Below are 19,119 nucleotides of genomic sequence, written 5' to 3'. Positions count from 1 at the left end.
ACAATATTCATTCTAAATTTTAGACATTTTCCTCCTAGAAAAAAAAAACACACTCCAGTTTTGCTAAGTTCATGCAATGGTCCACATACCTTTTGTCTTACACTTAAACCACCAAACCATTTTAAGCATCAGTCACGTCTTGCGGAGCAGAGGAGATCCAAACTAACCTCCGCTCCTCCTCGCGGGAAACAAAGAAACCTGAAATTCAACATTTGGCGTGGGGCAAAGCATGCAGTTCACTCAATTCACTAAAAATATATACACCCAATCCGTGCAGGCTGATTGGTGGATGGTTTCTTGGTAATTGGGGGGTGCACCGACAAGAACATGAAGGCAGTCAGCACAAGACGCATACACATTCGAGGCAGATAGCACACAACACGTCACTTTGGACCTTTGCAGTCACTAACTGGCCGCAAGCGCGTTCTATTTCAAAGGCGTATCGACACACACTGAGCCGAAAACTATGAGTGGAGAAGGAAGAAAGTTTGCTATACATAAATCATTAGTCTGCACTTAACAGCACTGCTGGAGAAGGCTAGAGAGAGAAAGGAAGACATATAAGATGGATAAGGATAATATGCCTATTGTTGTTGCTTAAAATTATGAATCCAGAAGCATTTACGGCATGATAATGATTCTATTAATGACACTGCTTGATAGGGATATGGGAGAGGGCCTCCTCCTTTACGGGTTACATCGGTCAGGGTGCATGAGATTTAATAGGCTTGCCCCAAAGTTTGACACTGCACGAATGCCAAAACGTCATCAAGAAGGAATCCATTGACAGGGAATAATGTCTTTAAATGCAGCTATTCAAGGTAAAACAGCGGTCACTCAGAGAAATTTCAGAACAATTCTAAAAACTTAAAAACTATAATGGGGTCTATTATAACCTTTATTGAGTCACTAATTCCAATTTCAGTTTAAGAGATCTAACTTCGTTATAAAAACTGAGACCTAATACTTCTAGAATTGGTTTTTTCAATTTTTTTTCCGTGAAACCCTCTGATTTTAGCGATTGCTTTAGATAGTCTGCCTGAAGACTCGAGCCTAACTTGACAACAGAATCCTCTCAAATGGGAAATCTCCTAAATGGTCCTGTACCTATTCAAAAAAAGTACACAGTATCTGTAATTTGAAGTGGCTTTAATTTGTTTCTTATTTCGTTCCATTGACATAATTACCCTTTTGTTTTATTAAACATTTCGAACAGGCACAATTTTGACTACATCACCTTCCGTACATTCAACAAATTTTTGGGTTTATTTATCAAATAACGTTAATGAATTCTTTTTCGAGTCATTCAGATTCCTGTTCGCTAGTTGATAAATGTCCATAGCTAAATCAAATCGAAAAATACTGCCCCAGAACTGTTGAAGCTCATCATGTATGCTGCTCTTTCATATCAGTGGTGTCGGAGAAAATATGTTGCAGTGAGCACCGGGGTTTTTCATGTCTTTCTAAGCGTGGGAAGGGGAAATAAACGCGATTTATGTACCTTTCTATTTTCAGGAAATGATTAACTTCGCCTCTCTGTATGTCCCTGGCGAGATTCTAAAGATTCGTTGAGCCAGCGAGGAATTAAAAAGGGAGGGCGGCCGTGCTTTGTCCTTAGGCCGCGTAGGCGAGTAGGATTTCCCCGAGCACCCGTGAGGTTCGTCTGATCACTCCCCCGCAGCATTCATCCCGTCCCCACAACAGTCCTACCCTCCTCTTTCTTTTACCCATCCACCCAAACACATGCCTTTCACATTCCACTTCGCTTTTGTTCCGTCTGGGGCTTGCTTCCCTCCCGATCGTTGTTGTACAACTTTTTCCTTCGATTCCAAAAAGGATAACTCCACCCAACTGCCTGTTATTTTGGCTTTGAATGATCACCTAAAACGAACGTGATGTTAAGCGGAAAAGCAGTCCATCAAGGTGTGTAGATGCTGCCCGTGTAAACCACTTGTATGTTAAGCGTGTACTCGCACCGGCAGCCACGATGGCCGTGCTACGAGATTCAAGGCTGACGTACTCTTGGCCTACTTCGTATATCTATCGGATTTGATTTATTTTCCCAATATTGTTCATTCACATACATAGACAAGTTATCTTGTAAGTTACCGCTCGGATTTAGCTGAGGAGGTGCTGCCGCCATACCGATATCCGCGATTCAAAAGTAATAGAATGCTATATGTTATACAATAACAGAAGTTATTTATTTAAACGATGTAAATAAGTTTTACGACTAAATTTACGTGTTTTCGTTTTAAACATTGCCCTGTGTATGTACTATACGAGAGGTAGTTTCATTAATGCCCATGAATGAGGCCACTTATAATAAAAATAATTCCTAAGCAACTTCAATGACCCTGCGACCATTGCGTCGATCATTTATCATTCGTGAGAAAAAATGGTCATTTAAAAATCTTTCGGTCATAAAGTTAATGTCTTATTTTCAAACTCTTTCCTACCGTAGTATTTACAACGGGGTTAATATTTAATTTATTGACATTAGCAAATGAGATCCTGGCTTCTAATTTATTTAAGGGATTAACTCGGAAATGCAATTATAAAAATCTTGCCACGCTGTTAAATCCAATATTACTTAACGAATCTAGGTCCTCTTCCCATCAATCTTCCTGATTCTGCAATCAAACCGGTTCCATATGGATTACATACTATAGCAGGATATTTCAGGATATTCGCATAACATCAAATTATTGTAAATTAAATTTTCAAATCAATTTATACCCGTGATAGTCTAGTGGTCAGAGCGTCCGTAGTCTCCTTCCTCTCTTCTGCCCTTGGACGCCGCTTGTAGGGCAAGGAATCTTGTTAGGGGTGAGGAGATGGGCCCCCCTTCTGCAAAGGACTACAGGGAGGTACGGGTTGAGGTTCTTTTTCGCGTTTCATACCACCCAAAATCATCATAACGAGTATCCATACAGTTTTAACAAATATTTTCCGTACCGTTCTAATATAAAAAATACTCTGCTGTAATTTCGTACTATTATTGCATGGCTTACAGTCTAATAGAGAAAATCCTCTACGCTAGGACACATACGTTTTTGGTCAATGTAAGTGAGACAACTTACTTATGTTATCTGGGGGGGGGGAGATTTTGAAGGGTTGATTTCAATGATACTATCAACCATTAGAAAACTATAATACGTTCAAAACACTATAATACCCAATGAAATAAGCGTTTGCATTATACGGTACCTCTATATAATACGCATTGTAACAAAGGCGCATATGAAAATTCATTGAAAAGGGACGCCAGAAAACAATCGAGGGAAAAACTCATACATTTCTGAAATTTTGATTTTCACATGGCGAGAAGAGGGTTTTTTTTTTGGAGAAATATAACGAGACTTGAACGGAAAGAAATGAATCAAAATCTTACTTTTTACATACCATCCCCTGAAATTATCCTTATTGTACAATCACCCTGCAATTTTAGACGAGATAATTTTTTTCCTACTGTAGAGTGTTGCCTCCCTTGAATTTGAGAAATATATAGAAAGGTACAGAAGCAACCAATGATGAAAAAGTCAAGTTGAAAAGAGTATCTTACGTGAACTGGAACCAAGCATCTTTCTTACATATGTAAAGATTGCTTTACAAACCCCATAATAACACGCTAAAATTATTAATGAATTTATATTGCTGTATAAGTCACATGTTGACATACTACCTTATTCAAAAAGTTCCCGGAATAACCACCGTGTGGCGCTCCCATCGTTCCGATTTGAGTTCTGTTTTTTTTTGTTAAATTGGTACATCTGTTGTTGATATTCCCTTTAAATCTTAGTGTCATAACTTGACATTTGCAAAAGTTACGGTCGGTTTTCGGTATGTCCATCAGTGCTTCCTGGGATTTTTCCATTACATTCTCTCGGCTGCTAAAACGCGTTCCCCGTAATGGTTTTTTAACTCGATTGAACAGAAAGAAGTCACAGGGAGCCAAATCAGGTGAATTCGGTGGCTGTTGGATGGTATTTGTTGCATTTTTCGTCAAAAAATTACGAATAATGATAGCACTGTGCGACGGTGCGTTATCATGGTGCAAAATCCACGAGTTTTCTGCCCACATTTCTGGTCTCTTTCGGCGAATTGCTTCACGCAAACGTCTCATAAGGCCCAAATAATACTCTTTGTTTACTGTCTGGCCTTCTGGCAAAAATTCATGATGCACTACACCGTTGTAATCCATGAAAACCGTCAGCATTGCCTTCTTTTTTGACTGAAAACGACGTGGTTTTTTTGGTCTCGGCTCATTTGGTGAACGCCATTCACTTGCCTGATGTCTGGATTGCGTGTCGTACTCATAAACCCACGTCTCGTCTCCAGTAATGATCCTTTTGATGAATGTGGGATCGGATTCAGCCTCGCAAATCATGTCTTTTGCGACGTCAACACGGTCTCTTTTTTGCATGAAATTGAGGTCTTTTGGAACCAACTTTGCTGCTACACGACGGAAACCCAAATCATTAACCACAATGTCTTGGGCGGATCCATAGGCAATGTTCAAGTCCTCCGCTATTTCTCTGATGGTTAATTTGCGGTTATTGACCAACATTTCTTTTACTTTATCAATTTTTTCACCGACTTTCGATGTCGATGGTCTGCCACTGCGTTCATCATCTTCGATTGACTCACGACCACTTCTGAACCGCTCGTGCCACTGGTAAACGACCGTTTTTTTTAGAGAATCGTTGCCGAAACACTTTTCCAACATTTCCAACGTCCGTGCGCCACTAAATCCGTTTTTTACGCAAAATTTAATACCAGTTCGTTGTTGCAAATTTAAATCCATTTCTGAAATTGTAAAAAATCGCCAAACCACACAGAGATAGATGTACTCTTGGCTACGTAACTTTTGCAAATGTCAAGTTATGACACTAAGATTTAAAGGGAATATCAACAACAGATGTACCAATTTAACAAAAAAAACAGAACTCAAATCGGAACTATGGGAGCGCCACACGGTGGTTATTCCGGGAACTTTTTGATCAAGGTAGTACTTTCTCATATAGCAAGTCTCATCAAAGTCACTCAGTATCTTTGGACCCGGTAGCCTATTTTGCAGACATCACTACGTATAGCTCTCATTGTGTTAGCACGACTAATAACTGCGAACACCGCTAATAAATGCGTGCAAGAGTACAATGTTTACATTTGTGTTGAACAGAAAGCTTTATTAGACTCATATTATCTCAGCCGCATGAATGCGTATGCAGAATTAATTCAACCAAGGGCAAGTGAAAAAGATAAAAATCAAAGTTGACTTCGTAATCAATAATTAATTTGAATAAAGGATAGTGCCCTCGGACGCGGGAATTCCCACTGTCACATAAACATTTTCGGTGAATTTTAGGACACCATCTAGGCATGGTTATTGGAGGTAGGAAAACGGAACCGCCAAGAGGACACGTTGGAGGGATGCATGCTGCGTGACGATGTGCCGGGTTGCTTTTCTTTTCGAGAAGAAAAAGGAGAGGAAGGAGTATGAGTGACAGGGTTTTGACAACCCCACGGGGAATACGGGGATTAGAGGAGGATTAAAACCGTCTGGAAACTCCGTATTTACCCGACGTGAGCAAGTTTTTAACAAGTCCCGTCCCTGATTCATGGATCCTTCGAATTATCCTGATGGAAGTAAAACATGAAATGCACTTATCTTTGTCTCATACGCTGCCAAAATTTTGGAACATAAGAGGAGAGTTTGAATCCTAATCGTATACGTATCTCCTCCGGAGTTTGCTGATGCACTTATTGAGCTTCCGCCACAAAATTATATTGCTTGATGCTATCATTAGCGATTTGAAATTAGCTGGGTAAAAAAATATTAATACATATTATATCGCTGGATTGCTTTCATTTTTTTAAGGATGGTTCTTTACAACATATGCGCAATTAACCTCACAAACACTGTACATTGATATGAAATTTTCTGATGCAAAGTTGCACTTTACTTGAACAGGCAGAGCTAAATGACGATGCGAATGTGGATTTCGATTTTTGAAAGGTGGCGGCGTAGCGTAGATTTTATATCTTGAAATTAAGATCTATACAACAGCTTGAATAGCTTTGAAAGAGGGCTGATTATTCATTAGGGAGTTTTGGACAAAGATAAGATCATTTTGTCTAAGCCTTGATCCACAAGATAACGGAAAAGGTTTCAGTATACCGTGAGATAGTACTGAACCACTCAATAATTCCCTATTTTCATTCAAAAATGTCCTTGTGCCGAAGTTACGAGATCCCCGAGAATGCTGGTATTTTCCGCCGTGCAGAAATCTTGAAGGATAGATTCTCATCCAATTGTTTTCTGAGAAAACATGTCCCCCAGCGAACAAATACCTAAAACCTATGGACAATAAATAAACTGAATGGATAATATTATAAGTAATAAAAGCGAAAGCTTAAGGCTCAGCGTTTTCTCTGATCGAGCTTGAGAGGAATTATTCACAGCGTTACGCGACATTTGTATCAAGCGTTCGGTACGAAGGGCTGCGGGTGTATACGGTAGCAAACCACAAGATAAAATTTCCCAATCATTGAACAAAGAGCAACTACTGAAACTTGCGACGCCGGAATATAGTTTACAAAATTCGTCCATAAGGGGAGGGGAGAGCTCCACGAGATGAAATTTTTTCCTTGAAATCACAGTGATCAAGTGGATATTTAGAGCAGATGCAGATCAAAAGGAATATTTTCATGAGCTCTCATGAGCTTGATCTGTTGGAAATAATGTTGAATCTTCACACATTTCTAGTCGCTGCAGTGGAATAATTAACCGGTGGAATACGAATATATGTTCACTGCGAAGAAGCGAAAGGAATGTGAGATGAAAGATGTGAGAAAGGTATAGGATCAGTGTTCAGTTCTAAAACTCATGCCGATTAAAACTGTCACTGAATTTTTCCTGCACACAATTGTACAAAGACCAAGAATCCAAAATAACCCTCCACCGTTTTGTTCTTTAGAAGAGCTTTAAATAATCGTCATCAAAAGATGAATGTGTGGAGCCCTATTTAATGCTTTAATGATATAGCTGTAGAATGAGTCCTAAGCTGACGAAAATCTTAATTAAAGAATTTGTGAAACTCATGCGATTGAGTATGGTTGAAATATCAAACATAATAATATTGGTAACTTTTAGATGTCCAGTACCTGCCACACTCCCATTCTTTAGGCCATCCTCCGCCTTCGTTTTAGCTGTTTAATACGTTCCTCTTGTGCTTCGGTCTTTGATAACCCTCACAAGTAACTAGAGCACTCCATTCAAAAATTTTTGAGCCATATCTAGGCAACATTAATACTGAAAACAAATCAGGGAAACCAACTTAAGCTCCCTACGGAAGATCGGAAATAAACAAAGCAATTATTTAACGACGAGAGTAATCCAATTACGATGAATGAGTTGGAAACTAATGTCATTTATTCCTAAAGATATGATGCATAAACTATTAGCGTTTTTGTGAATCATGCCAACAAATGAACACAGACAGTCCTCGCACTTAGTAGGCCATTAAATACTGAAGGCTTATCAGTATCCGAAGCGTCACATTCTTTCTCGAGTACAGTATTATCAATTAAGTTCCATCAAAACAAAAACATCAATGATTCTTAATCAATTTATAATTATTTGCATCAACTATCTAAAGTTAGAATTTTCATATAAAGCTAAATAAATAGTTCATATTAAGTTCCATTTCATTCCTGAATGAAAATTAAACCTCCCCATTTAATTTGTGACTAAAGCTCCAATTTCTGAGTAGTGCTATTTGATTGAATGCTATTTCTTACGGATCGTTTGTGGTAGATACGTCGCACGTCGAGGACTGGCAGTAGCTATAAAGCTAAATTATCCTATTATCTCGTAAAGGTCAAGGAGAGTGGGGGACAGGTGTCGATAGTGGAAGATTCCTTAGCAGAACAGACTGAGAAAAGCAAGAACACCATATCCATGGTGATCCGAGAAATTTTTTATTTACATAGGCTTGCTTCATTCTGTTTCCACAGCTAGAAATGCGTCGCCATCACATAAGATGAGCTAAGGAAAGGTTAGCGTTATTATTTACAGATCTAGTAATTCCCATCCAGCTTGTGGCGTGGGAACATTTCATGCATTTTGAAGCGTGAAACCAAAGAGATTGGCAGTCCTTTGTACATGAATATATTTTAATTCTCAAACTGAAGACTATTTCAGCATTTCCAGCTCTATGCCATATAATCTTTTTGCTGCAGAATATAATCAAAGACTCATTTTCGGGTGAGTGTGGTGTTTTCACATGGGGAATGAACCTACATAAATAAAATTGCATAGGACTCGTGCATGAGATTTGAGGTAGAGAGGAAATATATATATATATATATATATATATATATATATATATAAACATATAAATATATTATACTTATTGAACAATTATTTTTAACTCTTCTTCTTTGGAGTTTATTTTAAATGTTATTGAAACTCAAATTATCTTGGGCCGGAGTTTTATATTCTGGTATACAATAATTTGGAAATATGATATTTATATCAATATATTTTTTGGACTAAAATGGCAGTGATATATTGTAAATATTTTCAATTATGAAAAATAACTTAGCAGAATTAATGGTCGACTAAAAAAATTATAAATAATTTTTTGTTTAAATAATATTTATTGTGATTATTCAGCGATTGAATTTAGTGTAGAACGGTAACAGGTAGTTGTGGATAGTTAGCAATCGTATCCTTAAAGAATTCTGCATTATCGGGTTTCACCGCGTCGTTGTTTGATGCTGACAACAGTTTCGCCGAAGTTGCATTCGGCGTCTTAAGGTCTTCGACCTGAAGACGCCTGTCAAACAACGACGCGGTGAAACCCGATAATGCAGAATCCTTAAAACCACCGCCACGGAAACCTACGCAGCCAAATAATCGTATCCTTAGTTACATGAAATATTAGATAGGCTTAGAAATTATAAACGTTTTTTTACCAAGACAACTTGATACCTTTACAGGATTGATTTAAATCCGGTTTTAGTACCTCTCTGGCCAATGATAATCATGTATTTCTCTAGCTTAATCACGGACGTTTACTTGAATTCACAGATCCATATTGCTTAATGGTATATTGCTTTCGAAAATTATCACTTTTAGGTTTAAAACTTTTCCACATTGAAATTTCAAGCTCTTTCCGGGATTTAGCTGGTTAATTAGACACAGATTTCTTTCCGCGAGGGAACTGGATATATTCTGTGCTAATGCAGACAGATATGATCGTTTAAGAACAGAGAAAATTACATTTCACTTCGAATAATCATTTTTTTACGAGGTATGTTCCCTGAGATAAGTTATGCGCGCCGTGAAAAGTGAATTCATTAGGAGATTCCTCGAACCACAAATCTCTGTGCATTACGGAAGTGACTCACAAAAAGGGATAGGGCATTTTGAGAAGAAATTTGTATTCTACCTCGTTAATTCTCATCTACGAAGATGAATTATTTTGGAAATGTTTACAAGGGAATTCAATATTCATGTATTTACTGGGAAAGGGTTCATGTCAGTGAATTAGTAACATTAAAAATACCACTCTAAAATGGTAGCTTCCACTGGTTTTAAAATCTGTTAGTAGCATAAAACTGTAGGGTGAGTTGACATGGTTAGGATTTTTAGAGTTATCAGATAGATAGAGAGATAGAGGCTTACAGTGTCACTTTGACCTTCATCGTGAAATAGTCTCCGAGGTGCCTGTAACAGAACGAAAAATCAGGGTGTCGTGAAACTATTTGACCTTTCATTTGAATCGCGGGTCATTCATTATAATAATTACCCGCTCATCCATCCTTTCATTTGCAAATGTCCTACCTTTGCTGTCAAGTCCTCTTGGCGGGAATAAGAGAAAAAATTCCACATGCATTCCTAATTCCACTTAAATAAAATGATTAACTTTGAACAATTGAAACAAGAGGAGCTGTAATGACTTTATTTATATGAGATTAGAAGATTATTCTGAAATCATAAAAGTGAATGGGAAATTTTAAAAACGAATGGAATTTTACGAGGAGCATGCATACTTTTCTACTGAGCACTACTGAATTTTGATGTAATTTGACTCATATTTGGCAAAGCGTTTTTCAATTCGGCAGTTCGAAGTAGAATTGTTGACTTTCTCAATTTGGATAGCAATCATTCCACTTCATTAATGATAATCTATGGCAATATCATAACCAGATTTAAATCAAATAATGATATTTAAAAACACACTGCATTTCCGGAATTAAGTAATACGTATGACAACAGTAAATTGTTTTAAAAAAAGGCATACCTCTTCATTAAATTAGGAGGAGTGGTTTAACAGATATTTTAGAAATAATAACTTCACAAAAGCGGCACTCATGCAAGGATAATTTACAGCCTGCAGTGTAACAACACCACGTTGAAAGTGAAGAGTGCAGCAGTGAATATTGGAGAGCCATTGCTTTCTGTGCCTGAGATATGCGTGACACGATTCTTTACGAACATGCCTCAATAACTTATTAAGAGTTTGCTATTAGGATAGAAAAATATACGGATAAGGTGTCCAAAGAAAGTTAAGCAATCAAACGAATATGGCTCGGCAGAGGTCATTTTCAGCTGTGCAATTTGCGTGTGGCAGTTATGCGGTACAAATGCTTCGAGCCACCATTTACGCCTTGCCATTGAAGTAAAAATAGCGAATATGAGGAAATATTGGAAAAAAAGTAAATGAGTTTAAATGAAAAACAAGTATAACGCTCATATCAATCTAAAAAAAACATAAAAATTACTCAATTCTACTTGCATTTCTACATAGTTAAAAAAATTACGCGACAAAAATATTACAATTAGCGATGTAATAACTTAGCAAATTTGAAAAATACAATATTATTGGTGAGACAAAATAGAGGAAAAAATGGTACTTATAAGGTGCTAAAATATTACATTTACAAAACATACTTATTTGTGGTCAACTGGCTTCGATATAAATCCAAAAAATGACTGCGTCTTCATGGATCTAGTTGAGAGGTGGAGACATGGATTCACCTAAACACAACTTTTGAGTTCTTAGCTATTTTATAAGTTTACAAAAACAATTTGATCAATTTCGCGATACCAATGAAAGGTATCCTCATGGAAATTCTGAGAGTATTAAATATTACCGCACAGTTTGCGTTTCTTTACACGTACATTTCATAAACCCAAAACTCTACGAAAATAATTTATAAAAATTAATGCAAAGCTAAATTATCTACCGCGTTGGAGTACATCGTTAAATTTTCCGCATGACCAATGCAAATTATTAGTTCAAGCGGTACAAACTAAATCAAATTCAAATTTATACTTATATTTTTGGTAATTATTCTATAACAAAATGTCAAGCCACTATAGCCAATTACACAAATTTATTTTCTTAGTCCTTAGTCCCTTAGCCAATAAACTATATTATTTAAATACTTTAACAGGTATATGCAGAGGGAATAACTGAAGGATAAATTGGTTCTTCAAATATTTAATTGCTGGACATTCGATATATTTTGTATAATTTTAAATTCTTAGACAGAGTCTCTAAAGGATGAAAATTGATTATACTTACATCCCACTGAATATACCCGAAAAACTTTATTTTCGCAAATAGTTCCACAAATTCTTAGGTTTAAAAAGTATATAACTTTTGAATGCTATTTTGTTATTTAACGGTATAAGCGAAAAAATGAATAATAAACACGAAAAAATAACAATTTTTGGGAGGTTAAAATTTTAGGTGATTACAAAAATGATTCTTGGTTTTTTGAATAACTTTAAACATATTGAATATAAAATATATTAGTAACCATAGGCCAATACCGACTGATAGCCAATATATAATTTTCTATTTTCGTGAAATCCAAAGTGAAAACTATTTGGCAATCAGTTATTTCATTCTTCATCTATGTGGAAGCAATATAGTTGCTCATTAAACCCTGTCATACGTATGGGTACTCTGTTTAGTTTACCTAATTGCCTTCTGAACTGCTTAATGCACGTCTTTGCAGCTCACCGACCATCACAGAGCACGGCAGTAACATCAGTCTCCTGATTTTATCTCAAACGCAAAGCAAGGAAAAGTAGCCATGGCCACACGCGGGTTTATAACCAAACGACTCAGAAGCCGAAAATAAAGACAATCGATTATCCTTATATTACCACCTGATGGCGTCTTCGACCGACAGTGGGGCATATAATATTTTGGTGACCTCCTCCGAGAACGATCGAGAAGAAGGCAGTAGAAATGTAGGCAAAAGATGTGAAAGCGTCCAAGATTAAATCTGAAACCAATTTGTTTGTGTTTATCGTTCAGAGATACTCACGCCGGGTACGTGATGTTGGGAATTTGGGCGAGGAAGCACCGCTGTCGGAGTATGCCTTCCCACAACTGCACTCCCACGATGCCGAAGATGAAGAAGACAAAGAAGCAAAGGAGGAGGACGTTGCCTAGCATGGGCAGGGTATCCAAGAGGAGCATCACCAATATCCTCATGCCTGCAAGGAAGAAAAGTGAAAGGCGGATGGGAATATTAGTGTCATAGGACATCAAATACTTAAATTTTGCTGAAAAACAATATGTGACATATTAGCATCCTAATATTAACTTCGATATGTTCGTGTATATATATATATATATATATATGTATGTATATATGTATATATATATATGTATATATATATATATATATGTATGTATATATATATGTATACATATACATATAGATATGTATATGTATCTACATATCTCTATGTACTCATATGGATATAGATATAAGGAAAAGGAATAGGAAATATATATATATATATATATATATATATATATATATATATATATATATATATATGTATATATATACACACACATCTATATATATGTATATATATATATATATATATATATATATATATATCTGTGTGAATATGAGTGTGTGTATCGAGTGATATTAAACAACACCCTAAGAACTTTGGCATCCGATATTCAACAAAATGACTTCCGAGTTACGACATCAATTGGCTACAAATATTATAAGGATATCATTTTATCTTTGGAATTTCAATACACTGTGATTAAACTGATCAATATTGGATAATGTTCTGGACAGCAGATTTTTATGGAAAACCGCGGGGAGTACTTGAAAAGGACCCCTACTCTGCTGAACATGTGGTTTTTACGCGACGTAGAGCTGAGCAATCTTGTGAGCTTTACTCTCAGCAAATGGAGCTACATTCGGTTTCATTTATTTTTTATTCTGGAACAAGTAGAAATACTTGTATTTTAGAAAAATAAATATGGGGTAGGCATGGCGCCGTTCAAAAAATGACATCACGCTGCTTTTGTCCCTAATTGACAGATTTCAATCCTGAATGTCTCACTTCACTACGATTAGTGTTTTACACCAAAATACTCTACTAAGGCCCTTCCATTTTAATATTTGGAGAAAATCTTTAATAATAATAATAAAAATCATGAACAAAATATGCGAACACTCAATTGGGTGAATGGTCTACTTGAGTAAATGGAAAGCGTGCGTTTGAAGTCAAGTCAATGCAGGGAGAGAAACATGAGAATTGATGTCAACATTCAACACAACACTATTCCATCTTTTTATCAATTCTAAAGATTTTTGATGTGCTGAACAATGGCTAAAAAGACGGAGGAATACTACTTCAAATAATTGGGAAAATCCTCCAATCATACATTGCCGTGAGAGTACCAATGATATGACCGAGAAGTAATTCAAAATTTATGACACCTCGACTTTAACGCGAGAGAATATGATAACGAGACATTATTAAAGTTGCATAAAAAAAGCGAGATGAAACTATTATAAAAGGGGATTACAGGGGGGCATTTAGAGAGGGGGATTCGAAAGGGTCCTAGTGAAACAAAGAAAGCATGCAACACACCCCGGGAGAGACTTAGAATTATTATAAGACAAGAATTAACTAGCACATCGTCAGATATAACTATTAAATATAATCAAACACGAAGTGATACATAATTAGAAAATGAGAGAAGTGACAAAAAAAAAGTGAAGAGATATAAAAAATTAATTTACTCATAGGACTAAATTTGATGAAAAAATAAGGTTACAATGTTTGAGTAAAATACCATGAACCTTACTTTCTAAAGATCCCAAAGAACAAGAATCGTCCAAAACTAATTTCAATGCAAAGTAAAAGTTGTGAGGAAATGGAGGAGAAAAGATGGAAGGACAAGGATCCTGGAGGGAAGGTAAAACAAAGAACGGGGATCGCTGCAGATAAAAAAACAAGGGCTTTTGGAAGGTTGGCTCGAGACGGTGGAGGTCGTCGCACCGCCTGGTCAACGAGGATTAATGACTTTCGAGCGAAGGAATAGACATCAAGTGGAAAAGCTAGGGAGATGATGACATGGGAATCGCCTTGTCTTCGGTGGGGACCCGTGGAGGTTACGGCGGTGACGATGGAGACGGAAGTTCAGAAGTTCCGCAAGCTAGATTACATAAGTCGGAGAAGGGACGGAAAGATTCCCTTAGGGAAGATCTGCGCACGAGCTGCTTCGATTTCAGATTGACTCCACCGTCAATGGTGACTGCCGTCAATTTCTGGCATTATATCATCTAACATGCACGCAGGTTTATTTTACCAGACAGAAATCCGGTTTTGCCGTGTCGCGATTCTACAACTAAATTATGCCAGTGACGCGAATAAAACTGCTAGGAGGAAAAATTATTTGCGAAGAGCCAAGTTAACAAATTCAGCACATATTTAAAGGTAAGCTGTAAGTGACTACCGTCAATTTATTCCAAACATAGAAGGAACTGTCGGCTCAACTATTTGCAATCGCAACTCGCGCTTCAACATCTTGGCGTCATTGTGGCATGAGTAACCTTTCTATTTGTAAAACTGTCAGTCAAGTTTTTCATGTACGTCTTGACACTACCTATGCTTTGAAACATCAGTTATAATTGTAAACAATTAATTAGTGGTCAGTTACTAGTATATTTTTCAGAATGCTGTACGACACAACCAATTATTTGGTTGATTTAATAAGTCAATCGCGTTCTTCCGGTTAGCTCGCCCAAATTACAAATCCCTGAAGTAGAGCTTTTATGATAAACATGTTGAGAATGTATATGCGTATATATATACATACACTATACTCTATATATATGTCACCATAAAAACAGTAATCAACAAGGCCAGATTGGTAGGTGATGTTAGAGTACACCCAGTACCAAGGTGCTCTATAACGGCGTATGAAATTCAAGAATCAGATAAGGGGAGCAAAATCCTTTCCCTGCGTGTGTGTGTGTGTATATATATATATATATATATATATATGTATATATATATATATATATATATATATATATATATACACACACACACATACATACATGCATACATACATACACACACATATAAAAATATATGTATGTGTGTGTGTGTGTGTGTGTACGTATATATATTCCATTGAATCATAGTACAAGTGGTTAGAGCATCAGCCCGACAAGTTGAAAGATCCGGTGTTCAAGTCCAGGTCAAGGAAATATTTTTGCGCTTGTGATCTGCTTGATTTCGCCTTCCACACCTCCCCTGTGTTGTTCTTTATATGTGTCCCTTGTCTTTATATCTATTTCCATGTGAATGAATATATGTGTGTGTGTGTATATATATATATATATATATACACACACACACACACACACACACACACACACGAGGTATGTTCAAAAAGTATCGCGAATTTAAACATATTTAGTCATTGCTACGACAAAAGAAATCTTGGAAACCAACAATTGAAAACGAGAGGCTACGCCGGATTCAGTTATTAACAAAAGCACCAGGACCATAACAATACGAATTTAGCAATTGTTATTGCATGACAATATTAATCACATTTTTATTTACATTATTCCTGGAAACTTATTCTTCTCGTTTAGGAATTTTTTCCGTTTGTACTTTATTTTTTTATTTAGGAGCCGACGGATGACGGATGGCTCCATTGTTGAAACATCCGGTTTTCTCTAAAAACGCGACTTTGGTCAGACTCCTCCGAAAGGGACTTCCCTTACTTCTGCAAACGGGGTTGATGAAAGGGGGTTGGGAGAGAGACCAGAGACATCAAAGGCAATGGGAAATAATCGCCACGGACGCTTTGTTCGAGGGGCGTGAAGGGTGAGCGGGTGGGTGGCGTTGATGGGCAGAGGTCGGGTTGGGCTCTGCAGGTGAGGGGAAGGACGACGCGGGAGACCGGGGAGGATCGCGAGATGATGATGAAAGGGAAGTCGCTTTAATTGGTCAGGGGTGGAGAACCCGGAGAGAGTCGAGAAAGGGTCAAGGGGCTGCGCTGGAGAGTGGTCAAGGGGAAGTATCCTGTGATGATAAATGCTCAATTTTATAGCGAGAACGTCAGGAGCAGGTTGAATATTCATTCCATTCACGTGTCACGACTATTTCTTCCAATCGGAAATATTTACATGTTTTTTTCCGGGATTTTGGCACTCTAAGAATAAAAGTGTGGGAAAAAGTATGAAAGCATGACACATTTGCAGGCGGGTGATATTATACCACCTACTAATATACAGGGATATTTTTTAATAAAGTTTTGTTCGTTTTTATTAAAGTTTTTAAAGTTAAGTTTTTAATAAAGTGTGACTTCAAATTGGTACCGCCATTGCCTTAAATCTCCGAAAGTGAGCTTAAAACATCATTATAATGGATGTAAGCTATTGTAAAAAAGTTACAACGACCTAACAATATATTGTATTTGTTAATTATGTCAATAATGGAAGTTATGTAAAACACTACTTACTGAGATGTATTCTCTAAATATTACTAAGTAAATTACTAAGCAAACCTTTCTTACATCTTAAAACTCTTGCAGGAGTTAGGAAAGCAGAGTTTGAGAGCACACGTGCCTAACAGCGACTTTGATCTTTCACTCGATGACACAAGTGCATTGACACCAGGCTCTGCTGTTATCTTACTAAAAGCTACAAAATCTTGTAATAAAATTACGAGATTCCCTCTCCCTCTCACTTATACATTATATGCCTTGAAGCAATTTAATAAAATGATAAGGTTTATGATCCGTTTTTATTTCGCTAGATCCAATCAAGTGTGTCACAATGGTTACTAAAGTACTTAAAAAGGGGCACATTCAATGGAATTATTCAAATTTGTTGTAATGTATTTTAGTATTACAAGTATAAGAAAGCCAAGCTATAAATCTTGGATGAAATAATTAAAATTCAGTCATATCTTAATGCTGATTGAAGTGGATTTACGATCGATAACTATAATGCTTGGGGGGATGAAAAACTTTTCATTTATAATTATATTTAAATTAATATTTTATGATAAAACAAATTAATAGTCTTTAAAAACACGTTGGCACGTAACAGATATTTCATTTAAAAATTAGAACAACCAAATGAGAGCAGACAAAAATGCAGAGTTGTATGATGTCTTAAAAATATTATATACATCTCCCGAAGTATCGGGAATGCCGTAGGGGAGGGAAATCATTCAACATTCACGTAAAAAGAGTTCTATGATGGAGGAAAACGGATTTAATCCTCCCAGTATAACTCGCGCCCTCATTAAACCCTTCGTGATAATACTCGCTGTGGACTGAAGACACGTGGGGGGGAGGGTTGGTTTTGGGAAGTGCTCGCTCGGTCAAACCTCCGACCCGCCTCCATTCCGTTCCACGAGAAATGCTGCACCTTCAATCACTCCCTCCATTTTATTGATGCCTTTTCCCGACCGTAAGGGCCGATTTGACGGGAATTGGACCTTCAGCCTTCACCATGTCCCCGCAGCTGTTGGAATGGGGAGGGCCGGCTTACTCTTGTGCTCACAGAGGATTCCAAAGGATGCGTCCACTTTACGTGCTGTACACTGAATTAAGCTGCCAAAATAGGTCTCATATATATATATATATATATATATATATATATATATATATATATATATATATATATATATATATACGTATGTATGTGTGTTACTTGGCTGCATACATATATTTATATGTGTGAGGAATAAATAGAGGGATTACGCAAAGACATTATGGCATTAGGCTTGCTAGGTCATATATAGAAAGAGAATTTGAAGTAGATGAGGCTATCTTAGGTCCAGAAATACTCGATGGTGAGATAGAAATGACATTATGGGAATAAACATCTAATGAAGCCGTGGGGGCAGGCGGCATCCCTGCGAAACTACTAAAGGGTTAAAAAAAGGTGCGTGGAAGAGTTTTTATGGCTTTAAATTCGTAGCATTTATGATGGAAGAATCTGGCCGGAAGAAATCGTCTGATCAGCATTAGTTCCCAACCCAAAAAAGGGGAAGGCAAACGTATGTGAGATTTAGAAAAACATACGCTTGATTTCGCCCGCAGAAAAATTGATTCTCATAATCATCCATAAGAGGATGGAGAGGAACGTGAATGATTACTTAGGTGATGATCCACTAGGGTCTAGAAAAGGGAGAGACAAGCGTGATGAGATAGCAGTAATTAAGTCGCTAATAGAGAGGAACATAGAATAAGATCAGAATGTAATTGTTTGTTTTGTAAATTTTGAGAAAGTATTTGATAGAGTGTATTGGGAGGAATTGATAGATGCATTACGGAAAATCGTTTGGGAGGATAAGCAACTCCTCTGCGATCAGTACGCCATGAAAATAGGAGAAGATTGGAGGGCATTAGAAAACCAGCGGCGAATCATCGCACCCTTGCATAATCTGTGTCCATGTGTGAATGTGGTTGGGTGTTCGTGTGTGCATCATATCTATAATTGTTACGTGTAAATATTTTTATGAATTTATATCTATAACTTCTCATTTATAGTTAGAATCAAAAATGCTAAATTCGAACACATAAGTTACATTAGCCGGACATCTTTTTCGAGAAAAAAATACCTATTTTGATCATTATTTAAAAGTCATCATACCAAGTTTTTACTCGGTATTTTTTCTGATGAAGACTAACTACATATATTTATTCTTTTTTATTAGGCCATGGACAGATTAACTCTAATGGTTTAAATAAAATCAATTGAAATAAAACCATTGGTGACCTTTTTGTTCTCAAA

The 19,119-nt window shown here is 36.8% G+C and overlaps 1 protein-coding gene across 1 annotated transcript in view; it reads right to left on the bottom strand.

The window, feature by feature from the left end:
- Ca-alpha1T (Ca[2+]-channel protein alpha[[1]] subunit T) overlaps window positions 1–19,119 on the bottom strand; it is a 117,711-nt gene that overhangs the window by 69,974 nt on the left and 28,618 nt on the right. The window contains exons 4-5 of the mRNA XM_071587903.1: window positions 12,355–12,526; window positions 9,695–9,736 (exon numbers count right to left, since the gene is read on the bottom strand). Of these exons, the coding sequence (XP_071444004.1) occupies window positions 9,695–9,736; window positions 12,355–12,526 (214 nt within the window). The remainder of the gene's footprint in view (window positions 1–9,694; window positions 9,737–12,354; window positions 12,527–19,119) is intronic.

The sequence above is a fragment of the Hetaerina americana genome, unplaced genomic scaffold, assembly GCF_022747635.1.
Source record: "Hetaerina americana unplaced genomic scaffold, ioHetAmer1.1.p SCAF_3, whole genome shotgun sequence".
Taxonomy (NCBI): Eukaryota; Metazoa; Arthropoda; class Insecta; order Odonata; family Calopterygidae; genus Hetaerina; species Hetaerina americana.
This window is presented reverse-complemented; position numbering and strand designations above follow the sequence as displayed.